The 15180-nt window shown below is 42.8% G+C and overlaps 1 protein-coding gene across 1 annotated transcript in view; it reads right to left on the reverse strand.

Moving 5' to 3' along the window:
- The window catches only part of Spats2 (spermatogenesis associated serine rich 2), a 68442-nt gene continuing 53262 nt past the window's right edge, over positions 1 to 15180 (reverse strand). The window contains exons 9-13 of the mRNA XM_005067210.4: positions 11091 to 11149; positions 7412 to 7521; positions 5024 to 5126; positions 2852 to 3066; positions 1 to 1205 (exon numbers count right to left, since the gene is read on the reverse strand). Of these exons, the coding sequence (XP_005067267.1) occupies positions 894 to 1205; positions 2852 to 3066; positions 5024 to 5126; positions 7412 to 7521; positions 11091 to 11149 (799 nt within the window). The 3' untranslated portion in view covers positions 1 to 893. The remainder of the gene's footprint in view (positions 1206 to 2851; positions 3067 to 5023; positions 5127 to 7411; positions 7522 to 11090; positions 11150 to 15180) is intronic.

Here is a 15180-nt window from a genome sequence, read left to right on the forward strand (position 1 = left end):
AACATTGATGCAGCTGCTTTTATTTATTCACCTATAAAGATGACCGCAACGATTGCGCTGAGTAACCCTCAGATTAACACTAATTATATAACTACAGATTGGTTCCTAACTGGATTCAGGCAAGGGAAGAACAACAAAAATCTCCAAACACTGAAACAAAGAAAAACATTTCTTCTTCTTTTAAAAACTTAAAATGCTACTTTCCCACAACTTCCTTGGACTGGGTTGCAGCCTGAGGTAAGAGGAAACAAGGCTTTGGGCGTTTTGAAGAGATTACAGGTTAAGGTACAGTGCCAACCATGGGACTGAATCCCTGATTTGATTGACCATCAAATCTCAGGCACATTCCAAACAGAGGCAGGTTCTCGAGTGTTTCCTAGTGTTCTCCCCTCTTCACAAAGTAACGTTTATTTCCCTTTCCTGGCTGATTCGGATTGCATAAAGTTCCCTCATTGCTGCCCGTGGTCGAACTGACATTGAGTGGCCTCCTGGGAGCACCTGTGGCACCTGCTTCCCATGGCAAGGTGGTGGACTAGCGCTGGCAGTCTTCCTGCTGAGACAGCCTCTGTGGTGGGGCTTGCTGGGTAAGGCTCTTTGGGCAGTTGGAAGACAGGTGCACTGGGAGAAAGGCTGCTTACCCTCGGGAAAATTGACAACAGTTGCCCTGGTTCCTGGTGAAAATGACCAACCAAGTCAGCTCATATCACTAGGAAAGGCCAAGGAAAAACAGCTTTCCCTCAAAAAACAAGGAGAGATGAAACCAAAAAATATTTAGGATAGCCCAAAGTGATATGCATAAATTTCTTTTTGTTATTATATCTAAGTATACATTTCCTAAAGTCCAGTTACTAGATTGAACTGAATGGGACAGGAGAGGCCAACTGGAATTTCCCTCAAGAGTTCACAGCTGCGGCCTGAGAGGTCCTCGGTTTGCGCTGTGGGAGCCCCTTTTTGAAGGAAGGCTTGGGAGGGCTAGGTGCCATACTGGCTCCAGTTCCATTGGTTCCTGCAGAGAAAGCCTGGCTCCATTCACTAGCGTTTCCTGGGGCCTGAGGTGGAGTGCTCTGATACCTGGACCCGGATGAATACCACGAGCTGTTTCTGTAACGACCCGCACTGTCATGCTGCCCTTGGTTTGTGGGGTCAGTGGTCTTTTGGCTTTGTGGCCTGTAGCCTTGTCCTCCTCGCCTGTTGCCTGGAAATACCTACAGATAAAAAAGTACAATGTTCATGGTGCTCTGTTATGATGATGCCGGGTTTGTTCCACTTTATACTGTGTTTTGAAAGCATAAGCATCATGCTTGGGATTCAGTCCCACCAGCCAATCCAACCCATTCTCTCTGTCATAGCTAATATACCTCCCACGGATCTCCCTGCCTCCCTCTCATGTTTAGGTCTTCCTTACTGAGGAGTCCTGTCTCTTTAGATGTGCATGGGAAGGAAGGGAACACAGCAGAGCCACAAGCTCTGAGTCAGACAAATGTCTGAACACACAGATCCCAAGCCACCTGTAAAGACATGAACACATGTGTGGGAGTTTGAATATAATTGTCCCCATAAGCTTATATGGACTGGCACTATTAGGAGGTGCAGTCTTTTGCTGGAAGAAGTGTGTCACTGTGGAAGTGGGTTTTAAGGTCTTATATATGCTCAAGCAACACCCAGTGTTGCCTTTGGGACAAGATGTAGGACTCTCAGCTCCTTCTCCAGCACCATGTCAGCCTGCACATCACTATTTCAGATGATGATAATAATGGACTGAACCTCTGAACTGTAAGCCCACCACCTCAATTAAATGTTTTCCTTTATAAGAATTGCCATGGTCATGGTGTCCCTTCATATCAACAGAAACCTTAACTAAGACAGAAGTTGGTACCAGGGACTGGGGTGTTGCTGTGACATGCCTGACCATGCTTTTATTTGGAGTAATATGGACCTTGGGACTGTGGGTTAGAAAAGCAGTCGACTGCTTTAAGTGCTGCTAATGGGTCATCCTAGTAGGAGCATGGAAGACAGTGCTACTGAGAGTGAGTTGATGAAGAACTTCTGGGCGTGGCTCAAGACGTTTCAGAGGGCAAGAATTTTAGTATGTTACCTAGAGAGCATTCTTATGATATTTTGGTGAAGAATGTGGCTGCTTTTTGCCCTTGTCCAAAGAATAGCATGAGGCTAAAGGGTCGAGTTTTGGATTAATTCCATTGCCAGAGAAAACCCTAACCAAAAGTATATGGCAATCTGCTTGGCTATGGATTACAAGCTGCAGATCATACCATGTTGCTGTGACAATTAGCATATCTTTCACATTACAACCCAGGAAGCTTATAGGATTGAATTTTTTTATCTTCTATCATTCTAATTCCAATGTTCTATCAGTTCTGAAGAATTATTGATAGACTGCTTTTATGTTTCTCCTTCAAACCAAGGAAACAAGACTAGGGACTACTCTGCTGCTCTCTAGAGTTTGCTTCCACGCCTGCTGGGTTCACTTTTTCCTCCCCTGATCTACTCATACTGGGCTCCTTGAGTCTGTTAGCTTTCAGACGCATGGTGGTGAACTTGACACTTGAACTGCTTGTCTACCTTGAGATGGGTGCACAACTCCCAGTGTGACTAATTACCAGACAATACAACCTATAACAAACTGCCAAGAAATCAAAGTCAGCTGTCTGGGGCAACAGGCAGTTTCAATTGGCTGGTGGTTTGGAATACCATCTCAAATGCTTTCTCAGGAACTAATGGAGACCAGATGGGAAGGGACTAGAGAGGAAGGCAATCCAATGAGCGATCAGCACTGAAATGTAACAACTGGGTGTCCTTTTTCCCTCACATGCTCCGTATGTAAGTGCATTACCTCCCGATGAGCCTGGCAGGGCTTGTCACTGGAGTTTGTCATGGCTGCTGAAGTCTCTCCTGGGGCACAGTTTCTCTTGTTAGCACCTGGAAGGCTGGGAGCAGAGGCACAGGGGGAAGAGGAAGCAGCAGACACATCACCAGGGCCGCTCAAGGACACAGATACCACTGAGCTGCATCGAGATCTGGTTGAATAACTGTTCTTTGGATGGGACACTGAAACAGAAACATGAAGACTATGTTGTGGTCATATGATGCATTTCACAGCGAGCAATTTAAGGAATAGAACTATTTGAGGGCTGGTGAGTTGGCTCTAGGTAAGCAAAAGTCTGATGCCCAGAACACACATAGAGGTGGAAAGAGAGACTACTTCAAACTTGTCCTGACTTTCACATGTACTTTGTGGCATGCCACACCTCCCCACTAATAATAAATACATTTTAAAACGGTCCATGTACCAGTCATAAGGAAAACCTATAAAGTGGCTAACAAGAGGGAGAAGAAGTCTTCTCCCAAACCCACTGCTCTATGAAGAATTTAGAGCTTCAAACCAAACCACGCTGGCTCTCAGCATTTCTTCCACCTAAACTCCTGGCTGTGGTTCCAGCAGACTAAACCCTGGGAATGACAGGCCAGGCCTTATGTTTTGTTTTCCATGCAAGAAATGTCCTGCAGGAATGATTTTACAAGGAAAGAAAGAGGTGAACAATCAAATCTCTGCTAAAGCCTTTTTTAAAAATTGAATGATGTAAGGAAAGGATAATCAAGGTTAGTTAAATGTAAATAGAACTTGTCTTTACAATAAACACTTATCTCACCAAATTTTTCTGCAAAATAATCCCAAATTCGATATACCAATATGACAAAAATATTATTGTTTTCAATTCAAATGTTCTCAGATATTATAGTTTGAAGCACTCCATGGATGTCTTCTTGGCTCTAAGCCTGGGCTACAATGGGTTAATAGTCACTGCTCTGGGGACAACATTTCACTGTTTTGTTTTGTAGTGCTAGGGAGCAAACCCAAGGTCCCTGGTATAGGCTAGACAAGAGCTCCCTGCCCCCCACCCCCAGTCTCAACACTGATTTCATACTGAGAGGAAGAAGAATGGAGTAAGTTCAGAGCCTGATCTATTATTAATGTATACCTACAAACTCCCACTTTGAGGCCCTGGACCCCTCCCACTTAAAAAATGCTTTTATTTTGTGTGTGTAGTGTTTACCTTGAATGTATGTATGTCACCATATGTATGCTTTGTGTCCACACAAGTCAGAAGAAGACACTGACTCCTTGGAACAGGAGTTAAGGATGGTTGTGTACTACCCTGTGGGTACCAAACACCAAACCCAAATCCTTTATAAGAGCAACAGTAATCTTAACCACTGAGCATCACTCTAGCTCCAGAGAGATTTATTTTTATTCATGTTTATGTATATGTATTTCTGTGTGTGCAAGTGCCCACAAGGTTAGAAGAAGGATCACTGGGGCTAGAATTATGGGTGGCTATGAGACATCCAATGAGGGTTCTGGGAATTGAACTCTGGTCCTCTGGAGAGCAGCAGTCCTTTCAACCCCTAAGCTATGGATCTTTCTAGCCCCAGCTCTTCCCCACTTCTAATGCTATTACTTAAGGGACTATCATGTACCCAACAAGGCAGGAATGATCATCTCTGTTTGAAGAGGAGTAAATGATGTCCAGGATATTAATGCTGAAGCAAGGACTCAACTTGGCCTGATCCGAGACCCCTGCTTGTCACACACTATCACACACCACCTCATCTCAGCAGAAACAATGAAAATGAGTACTCAGAATTCTGGGTGCTGGAGACAGGGCTGTATTCCCAGTCTGTGTGTGTGTGTGTGTGTGTGTGTGTGTGTGTGTGTGTGTGTGTGTGTGTGTGTGTGTTGCTAAGTTGAAAGTTGAAGGCAAGAGAACTGGGAGACTCAGCAAGTTCGTAGCCAGTCTGGGCTCCAAAAGAACAAAAAGTATTTCATACTTCAGGACTGTCAAAGTACCCACAGCCCCAGACCCATAAGTATCCCAGTGACTTTTCACATAAATGAGGCAAGAGGCACTGAGGAGTATACAGAGGAAAGCTAGTCAGCACAGCTGCCTCTACCAGAGAACAGTCTCCTTAGCATTTTAATGTCCAGAATCTCTCACCCTCTCACCTTGTCCAAATGAATCAATACTCTGTTTCAGGGTCTCCACATCACAGGTGAACCGGGCTACTCTTCCCAGATCTTCATCATATTTCCGCTCACTAACAAAGTGCTGTAGAAAAGACAGAAAAGCTTCCGGGTAAGACACATTGTACACAGAACCTAAAACATACACAAGTGAGCAGAATTATCTTCAATTTTTTCTTTTTTATTGCTTTAAAGTTTCCTAAATGACCATTACATTACCAATGCCGAGTATTCAGACAAAGTTACTCACTTTTCAAGAGCCCAAAGATAAGCCTGCTAGTTTAATGAAATGTTATAAATGGCCAATGCCCAATGGTATAACCCAAATGAATGGTAAGGAAGGCAAAAGAAGAATTTACAGCAAAGGATCGTCTTCTCCCTGGGCTAGTCTCCACGGTTTCATTTTGCACAGAAGCAGAGGCAGCCAAAGTAATCATAAGCTACAACAATGATCCCGTCCAGGTTTGTTGTCCTTTGGTGGGATCCACCTTAGAAAAGGCACTCTGTCTCCTTATAAAACAGGATTTCAGAGTCTTTGAAATAGGAGCAATTTCTTGAGATAGAAAATCATTCATGTGGAAAGGCAACTCTGCAAATGAGACATTTATGCTGCTAATCCCTTTAAAAGCAGACTGAGCTGAGAAGTAACCAGCCCCCTGGGTCAAAAGCTGACTATACCATGGAAACTGTGGGATGAGACACATGTCAGGAATGAAGCACTTCTGGGGATCTATTAAATAAACAATGTCTAGGTGGCCAGGATCACCCCCCCCACACGCCAGATGAGTAGATGAAAAAGAAAGGTTAAGAGCTCAGAGAAGATTTGCAACTGAACTCCTCCTCAGAGCAGATCTCTTAACTGGGGGTAGTCTACTCCCACTTCAAATGCATCAGAATTCTTGGAATGCATCCAGAAATACCAATAAGGAAAGAGAGAAAAGTTACCCTTGAGACTTGACATCCTAAAAGTTCTGAGTACACTGCAGCTTAGGAAAGCATACAGACCTCCTGTAATGATACTTTTGGAGAGAGAGGATCTGTCTGATATTAATTCTGAAACAAATTCTAGGGTTTGTTGAGCCAAAGACATTACAGGAATGACAAAGGTACAATGATCTGGAAATAAGACATTTAAATTGCACAGCACCCACTTCAGTACATTAAAAACGTGGAAACAGATCCTTAGTCAGCCTGCAGAAATATTTCTAGAAACCATTCGTTCAGGCTCGTAGGAAGAGGAACAGATGAAGCCTATGGGAGCCAGAATTCTCATCTAATTACGAAGGGATTTCTGGTTTCTCCCAGATAGCTGAATGGAAATGACTGGCATCAATGTGAGGGTAATGTTCTACAAAATTCTGTAATGTGGTATTAGTTAATAAATAGTAATTTTAAACTCACATTTTTACCCCAATCAATTTTCAGGGGAAGGAGTAAGGGACAAGAGATACTCAACAGGTTTGTATGAGCACTGGATCAAACAATGCCTGGAAGGCCCTAGATTACCTTACACCTATGTCTGTGTTTTCTTCAGGCTGTTCTGTTGTAAGCCTCCACAGGAAGCATCCCTCTCATATATGTCAATAAAGTTCATGTGTTCACAGAGCAGAGGTGAAAGCTTAGGGACAGAAAACGTCATTGCCCACTCCTCGCTCAAAAAGCTTTCTGTTTATAAATAATGATTTAGAACATACTGTTCATGGGTACCTACAAATAATCCAACTTCTCTTGGGGTCACACAGTCTCAGAAATACAATAAAAAAACTATTTAATTTTACTTTATGTGCAATGGATATTTGCTTGCATGTGTACTGCATGTGTGCCTGTTGCCCAAGGAGACCAGAAGAGAACATTGGAGGCCTTGGAACTGGAGTTACAGACAGTTGTGAGCCACCATCTGAGTGCTGGGAATTGAACCCATGTCCTCTGGGAAAGCAGTCAGTGTTAAGGATTATAGTATTTACCCTAAACGTTGGAGAAGATCTGAAGCAGGCCACTGAAGTGTGAGAATCAGACACATGGAGGTGGGAAGAATAGGACAAGAAGAGAAAAGAAAGACTCAGGGAAGCCCACCACAAAAGGCTAAGCAACAGATGACAGTAGAAATGGACATGAAAAGCAAGGTCAATCTGAGATTCAGCAGGTGAGTTCCCTGACAGATTTAATTCCAGGAATGGAGAAGTGTCCTAAGATTTTCTACCTAGATAGCTGGAGAGATGACAGAACTATTTAAAGAAAAAGAAAGTATGGAAAGGGTCACCCTTGGAAGGAAGACTCATGGTCTAGTGTGCTCTGGGCAGCTCTGACTTCTGGAGATCTGCTGGGCTGGCCCTGAGTCAGCGAATGGCAGAAAGGAGAAGCAAGCTTCACCTTGATGTCTGCCCTGAGTTCAATCAACTGCTCCTCCGACATGCGTACAGCCACGTCCGTCATCTTCTTCAGAACTTCTGCTTTCTTCTGCCGGCTGAGCAGAATTTCCACTGCGGAAGAAATAGGAGCACAACACTTAGGCTGTGGTTAAAGTGAGATACACAGTGAGAGCAGATGCCCAGTTACCCAGCAAATGAAAATACCAGAGGCCTAGTTTCCACCTTAGGGGTCTCTGAAGGCAGTTAGAAGACAAGTGTTTATGAAAAACAAAGACGTACAAATCACTTGCCATCTCTCCTCTTCCCGACCCATTTTTTTCTTAAGAAGCATATAAATTAAGACAGATTGATGCAAATTGCATCTAGAATAAACAGATACAGAATGAAGTGAAAGCATTCCTCCTTCTGATTTTGTTGTTCTCTGCTCAGAGAGCCACGAACAGCTTCTTATGTGTATTCCAAATGCTGTCTGTGTATGTACAGCACAGGCCTCTCGCTCCCTCCCTCAGTGGAGTCTATAAAATCTGCAATCTTCTCTTCATCTTAGCCATTGCTATTCTGCTGTTTATGTCTTACTCAGTCCTCTACTCTACAGATATACCCCCAATTATTTAGTACATCTACTATTGATGAATAGTCCTTACACTCTTGTTAAAAAATATTTATTTATTATGTATACAGTCTTCTGTCTGCATGTTTGCCTGCATGCCAGGAGAGGGCATCAGATCTCATTATAGATAGTTGTGAGCCACCATGTGTTTACTGGGAATTGAACCATGGTCTTCTGGAAGAGCAATGAGTGCTCTTAACCACTGAGCTATCTCTCCAGGCCCAATCATTGTTTTTCTAAGTGAGAATTTTTAGTGTAATTATCATCTTCATTTTCTATCAATGTAACATAGAGGAAGGCACATTTTCTCTTCTTTGAGTTTATGAACCCAAGACACAACATGCCATAGCAGGGCCTAATGAGAGCTTTAGTTATTCAGAGGACATGGACTTTAGACAAAAGACCTACCCATGAGACTTTGGAGGCACTGCCACTGAGAAAAAACTGGGGTTGTATTTATTCCATTTATTATTTATTTAATAAATAATCTTTAGCTTTTTATTTTACATAAACACACAGATGTTTTGCCTGCATGTGTCTGTGTACTATGTGATGTTCTCAGAGACTGGAAGAGGGCTCTGGATTTCCTGGAACTGGAGTTCAGACAGTTGTGAGCAATATGTGGGTGCTAGAAATGGGAGCCAGGTGCTCTGCAAGAGTAGCCACTGCTCTTAACTGCTGAGCCATCTCTCCATCCCCAGAAGGATGCGTTTATTTAAAATAAAGAGGGCTATTGGGCAGCTGAAGCAAAGAACTGTGACAAAGTCTGTTAATCAAATGACCATTCTTGCCCCTTCTCCTTTTCTTCCTCTCAGAAGTCCAATGTTAAGTCAGGTCTGATGACTCATTCCTATAATATGAACATTTGGGCAACTGAAGAAGGGTTATGATTTCAAGGCTAGCCTGGGCCACATTCTGAGTTCCAGGCTAGCCTCAGCTACACAGCAAGACCTTGTCTTAAGAAATCAAACCAGCCGGGCAGTGGTGGCGCACGCCTTTAATCCCAGCACTCGGGAGGCAGAGGTAGGCGGATCTCTGTGAGTTTGAGGCCAGCCTGTCAAAGAGTGAGTTCCAGGACAGCCCCCAAAGCCACAGAGAAACCCTGTCTCGAAAGATAAAAAAAAAAAAGAAAGAAAGAAAGAAAAAGAAAAAAGAAATCAAACTATATTAAACTAAATCAAAATAAAATGTTGAGTACTTAAAAAGCAGTTCTGAGGGGAGTGGGGGGAACCAGAGGAGAGGGAGAACTGGGATTGGAATGTAAAAAATAAATTAATAAAAAAAAAACTCTGGCCTTGCTCCAGGTAAGGTGGTTGTGTGCTATAGTCCAGCGTTCAGCCACAGATACAGAGTTCCCAGGGTGGGGCATCCAGGAGGCTCTAACTGAAAGTAGTGTAATGCAAGGAATCATGTCATCTCACCACTCCCTGACTGGATCCTTATGAGTGATCTTTTGAGCAGAGCACACTGTAAGGATGACTAAATGAAAGGAGTGTGGGTCCCCAGTGTCATGTTAGCGATGTCCTGCTAACCATGACTAATTATCTCTGGACTTTTTCTGGTTTTTTTGGGGGGTGGTTTGAGACAGGGTTTCTCTGTATTGTTTTGGAGGCTGTCCTGGAACTCGCTCTTGTAGACCAGGCTGGCCTCGAGCTCACAGAGATCTGCCTGCCTCTGCCTCCCGAGTGCTGAGCGTCTTACTTCACAGGAGTATAGTAAGTCATTCCTACCTGACTGACATCACACAGAACTTTACCCCAGGGCTATGAGACAGCTCAGCCAATGAAGTGTTTGCCTTGGAAGCATGAAGATCTGAGGTAAACCTAAGAAAGCCCCTTGTAGTGCACACGCATTTGGAGGCCAGAGGGTAACCCCAGGTGTCATTCCTCAGACACCAACCACTTCTTTTCTTTTTCCTTTTTTGTTTTTTTTATGAGGCAGGGTTCTCTGTGTAGTCCTGGCTGTCCTGGAACTCTGTAGAGCAGGCTGGCCTTGAACTCACAGAGATTCACCTGCCTCTGTCTCCCAAGTACTGGGATCAAAGGGACCCGCCACCTTCAGTCCCAACCAATTACTCTTGATTCCTAACGGTTGGACTTGGGGCAGGTGTGCTGCACAGGTGTGGAGGTCATGAGGAAGCAGCTCTAAGGAACTGACTGGTTCTTCTCCTCCACCACGGGACTTAGGGGTCAGACTCAGTGCATGTTAAAGCCATACAGATTGCCCCAGTTAGACTTCATTCATCCACCCTACTTTAATAAGCATTGTGGCATCTTGAATTCTCAGCTCACTGCCCTTTCCCTATTCCCTGATTACAGACACTGGATAAAGATCATCCTAAAAAAAGAAAAATAAGGGGGCTGGAGAGATGGCTCAGAGGTTAAGAGTACTGACTGTTCTTCCAGAGGTCTTGAGTTCAATTCCCAGCAACCACATGGTGGCTGACAACCATCTACAATTCAATCTGGTGTATATGTAATAAATAAATAAATAAATCTTAAAAAAAAAAAAAGAAATTCCATGACAGAAAATGACAAGAACAATTGTAGAAGGAGTGGTGAAGTAACCTCTGATTATCCTAATGTTTTAGCTTTATCAAAACACAAAACAAAACCCAGCAGAAACCTTAATCACTAGAAAGGAAAGCAAAACAAAATAAAGCCCAGGAACCCGCAGGGTGCTACGGCAGCAACACCATGATACAATGATTTGTAGATTAAAATCTACATTGAGAGTGCTAAAAATTTGGGGGAAATGTAAAAGACTCTAATGGAGAGTAACTATGTGAGCAAAGTACAATTGCTCAAGACCGACTAATTAATTTTAACCCCCCCCCTTTTTTACTGATAGTACTTAATACATAAACTATCACTGTAGATGTTCATACTAAACTCTGACTGAGAGGCAGCAACCTATTGTTTGTATTGGTAATAGTTTTTTCAAGTCACTGTGTAAAACAGGCTGGCCTCAAAAAGATTGGCCTGTCTCTGCCTTCCAAGTGCTAGGATTAAAGATGTACACCACTACACCCCAGCTCAGTAAGACTTTAATTAAATATCAATCATCTTACTTGCTTCAGCTTTCACTTTGTCCATTTCAGCAAGCAATGCCACTTCTCGATCCATTAAACTAGGAAAGAAAGTGAAAAAAAAAAGGGTTAGATGAGAAACTCAAATACTAAAATAAGGTAATTAATAATGGAGAAAGATTAGCAAAGTTGGTCACTAAAAGTATACTGCTAAGAAACAATGTATGGACTTCATGAAAGTCTAGTATTGTATTCACAACAAAGAATATTTAAAGATTCTAAAATAAATGGATTCCACCCATCCCTATTGTTCCATGTAATACAGCAGGCAAGCTATTAGAAATCCAGGTTAGAACCAGTAGATGGCAGTAGCAAGACACAAAAATATTTCTTAGTTATGCTAATGTAAGTACTTAAGGAAATTATTTATTTACACAATTTTTATATTTTTATCTTTTAATAAAAAATGGTATCACTGTGTATCCCTCACTGTTCTTGAACTCTATGTAAACCAGGTCGGCCTTGAACCTGCTTCAGCCTCTCAAGTGCTGGGATTGAGGTGTACACTGAGCTTGGTTTATGTAATTTCAAAGTCCTGCTTCTAATTTTACCAGGCAATATCTCTCTCCAGAAGGGTCACAGAAAGTTGCCCAAGATTTGGATCTATGTATCCAACATGTGACCACTGTGCCGTTGCAGTTCAATGGCACTATAGTCCTTAGGACACAGAATAGTCCAAGCTGATTTCTGATAAGAAAATCAGCAGTAAGCAGAAAAGATAGAATTAAGAGTTTCTTACAGAGTTTTCCTTCCTCATGTAGGGGACCAGACCAAGGGCCTTGTATAAGTGGTGCAAGCGCTCCACTTCTGATTCTCTTCTTGCAGCGCTGGTGTGTGTGAGTGAGGCTAACATTCTACCACTGGAGCTATACTCCCAGCTCTTGTTTTTGTAAGACAAAGTCTAGCTGTCATGTAGGCTGGCCTTGAACTCATCAGTCTTCTGCTTTAGCAGACCGAGTGCTGGGATTACAGGTATGTGTTACTAACCCTGGATTTAATTATTTGTATCTTTATTACATACTTATTTACTTATATGTATGCAGGCTGTCAGAATCAGAGTGCAGGAGTTCACTCTCTGCTGTCACCATGTGAGTCCTAGCTAGAACTCAGGTTGTCAGGTGTGTAGCAGGCACCTTCACTCTCTGAGCCATTCCATCAATCTGAGATTTCATCGTCTTAATAAGGTATGGCACACGCATTTAGCACATATGATTGTGCACACCTTTAATCCCAGCACTCTGGAGACAGAAGCAGGTGGATCTCTGAGTTCAAGCCCAGCCTGGTCTATAGAGCGAGTCCTAGGACAGCCTAGAGAAACCCTGTCTTTCAAAGAAGACAAAAACAAGGGGCTGGATAGATGGGCCAGCAGTTAAGAGCACTGGCTGTTCTTCCAGAGGACCCAGGTTCAATTCTCAGCACCCACGTGGCAGCTCACAACTGTCTGCGATTCCAGTGACGGGGGTCCAACACCCTCACTTAGATGCAGACATGCATCTAAGAAAGACACTAGTTACACAAAATAAATAAATGTAAAAAATAAAACAAAAAGGATATGGCTCTAATGTTAACAGAAATTCTACTCTTCTTTCTGATTGTAAAGGCAATCATACACACACACACATACACTATGTAATTGTGCTAGCACAAAGTAGTTAATACTGAGACTACACTATTATACAGAGCAGGGTCCTTTCCTTAAGGAACAAATACTTCCCAGAAAAGAGCCCGAGAACACTAGTCTGATGATTATGCATGTTAATAAACAGACTCCTAACTAAACCAATTTGGGTGGCAAATTAATCTAACAGCACCAGACCAGAGACGATCATGAGGTTGCCACACTCTGCCATGAAACATTTCCCACCTTGGCAGTTTGTTCAAGAACTCCAGTAGGGTCCGGAATACCCAAAGTCACAATTGGGGGAGGAAATGCCCGGCCTACAGCTTGACAGTGTTGCCCTCCTGCTACCAACTCATCTTAAGATGTACACACTATGTGTACCAGATGACAAGATCTTTGTCTTTGACTTCACAAAACAAGGGTTTCACATCTCCCAGTCTTCACTGTGAAAAGTAGAGCTGTGTAGGATGTTTTCATCAAATCCAGTTCTACAATGACACTACCAGACCTCTCTTGTGGAAATATGACGGGGTAAATTGTGATGACATTTTTTCCACTCTAACAATGAATGGTATTCATTGGTTTCTAGACTGATTCACTGGTGAGCACAAAAAATTCATAGTACATTGACTAGCAATGCAATATTATGAAAACCTCTCTTACATTCTAAGAGACTGGAACCTTTGCTGGCCTTCACAGATTAATAATACACCTCTAGTCCCTTAAGACTTGGACTGAGAGCCTGCTGCATACCTATCCTGTTTGTTTAACCTGCCTTTTGGAGAACATTGTGACACCCAACCAGTATTCAGCTTTGCAACCTAAGCTAATGCATCACTGTGATCTTTTTTTTTTTTTTTTTTTTTTTTTTCGAGACAGGGTTTCTCTGTATTGTCTTGGAGGCTGTCCTGGAACTCGCTCTGTGGACCAGGCTGGCCTCGAACTCACAGAGATCCGCCTGCCTCTGCCTCTCACATCACTGTAATCTTAAACTCTTAATTCTTTCATGCAACTGACCTAGAGTAATGCATGAGTATCATTTGCTAAGAGCAGCAAATGTAGAGATTGAAAGCAATCTTATAGATGAACATCCACTGTAAATGATGAACACAACATTTGGTTGCTGCTAGATTACAATGACACTTGTAACACCATTTGTCACCTGGGTGAATGGGAGTCAATGACTCAATCCCTTGTAAACTCCTTTACAAAAGATTTCCATAAAGTATCTTCTGCATGCTACACTTTTGGTACTGTTCAATAGAAGAGAGCACAGACCTTTCAGGGACAGACACACATGCACACTCTTTTTAAAAAAATACTTTTATTATATGAATATTTTGCCTTGTATGTATGTGTTTGCCACACATGTGCTGATGATTGTGGAGGTCAGAGGAGGGCATCAGATGCCCTGAGTAGAAGTTACAGGGAGATGTGAGCCACTGTGAGGGTACTGGGAAGCAAACCTGGGTCCTCTGCAAGAACCATGGATTCATCTCTCCAGCCCCCCTTGGGCTCACTCTTGACTAAGTGACACCAAGGGCAAATGCTTTGGTTTCTTTCCTTAGAGTGACATTATTAATCCCTAATGTGTTTAACCAATGCAACTGACAACATGAGCCCTCACTTAAAAAGTTAATTTCCATTTTCATACCAAAGACCAATAAAAACTTAATAAAGGTCTGTCTTGAAAGCCTGAGGACCTGCGTTCAATCCACAGAACCCATGTAAAAATTCTGGGCATGATGACACACACCTGTAACCCCAGCCTGGGGAGGTGAGCACTAGTAGATGCTTGGGGCTTGCTGGTTGGCCAATCTAGCTTAATTAGTGAGCTCTATGCCAGAGAGAGACCATGCCTCAAAAAGTGGTCTATAAAGCTGGTATGGTGGCACATACCTTTAATCCCAGTACTCTGGAGACAGGCAAGCCAGCTTTTATGAGTTCAAGGCCAGCACGGTCTACAGTGCAAGTGTCAGGCTAGCCAAGGCTACATATTGAGACCCTGTCTCAAAAACAAGAACAAAACCAACCCCCCCAATCAAAACCACACACATACATACAAAAGGAGGTGGATGGGCGCTGGAGAGATGACTCAGAGGATAAAAGCACTGGCTGCTTTTGCAGAGGACCCAGGTTCAATTCCCAGCAACCACATGATAGCTCATAACTGTTCCAGGGAATCCAATGTCCTCTTCTGATATCAACAGGTACCAGAGACATATGCAGATACAATATTCATACACATAAAAATAATCTATTGTTTTTTAAAGAGATGAATGGGATTCCTGAGGATGAATCTTGAAGTTGGTCCCTGGCTTCCACATGCACCTCCCCCCACAAAGACATAAACGCATTTCAAAGACCAATGAAAAGTAACAATACTTCTTTTTGTTTGTCATGTTGCCACAACAACATCTACTGAAATATCTTGGCATTGGCTCACAGTAA

This window comes from Mesocricetus auratus, unplaced genomic scaffold (assembly GCF_017639785.1).
Source record: "Mesocricetus auratus isolate SY011 unplaced genomic scaffold, BCM_Maur_2.0 Super-Scaffold_100010, whole genome shotgun sequence".
NCBI classification, from domain to species: Eukaryota; Metazoa; Chordata; class Mammalia; order Rodentia; family Cricetidae; genus Mesocricetus; species Mesocricetus auratus.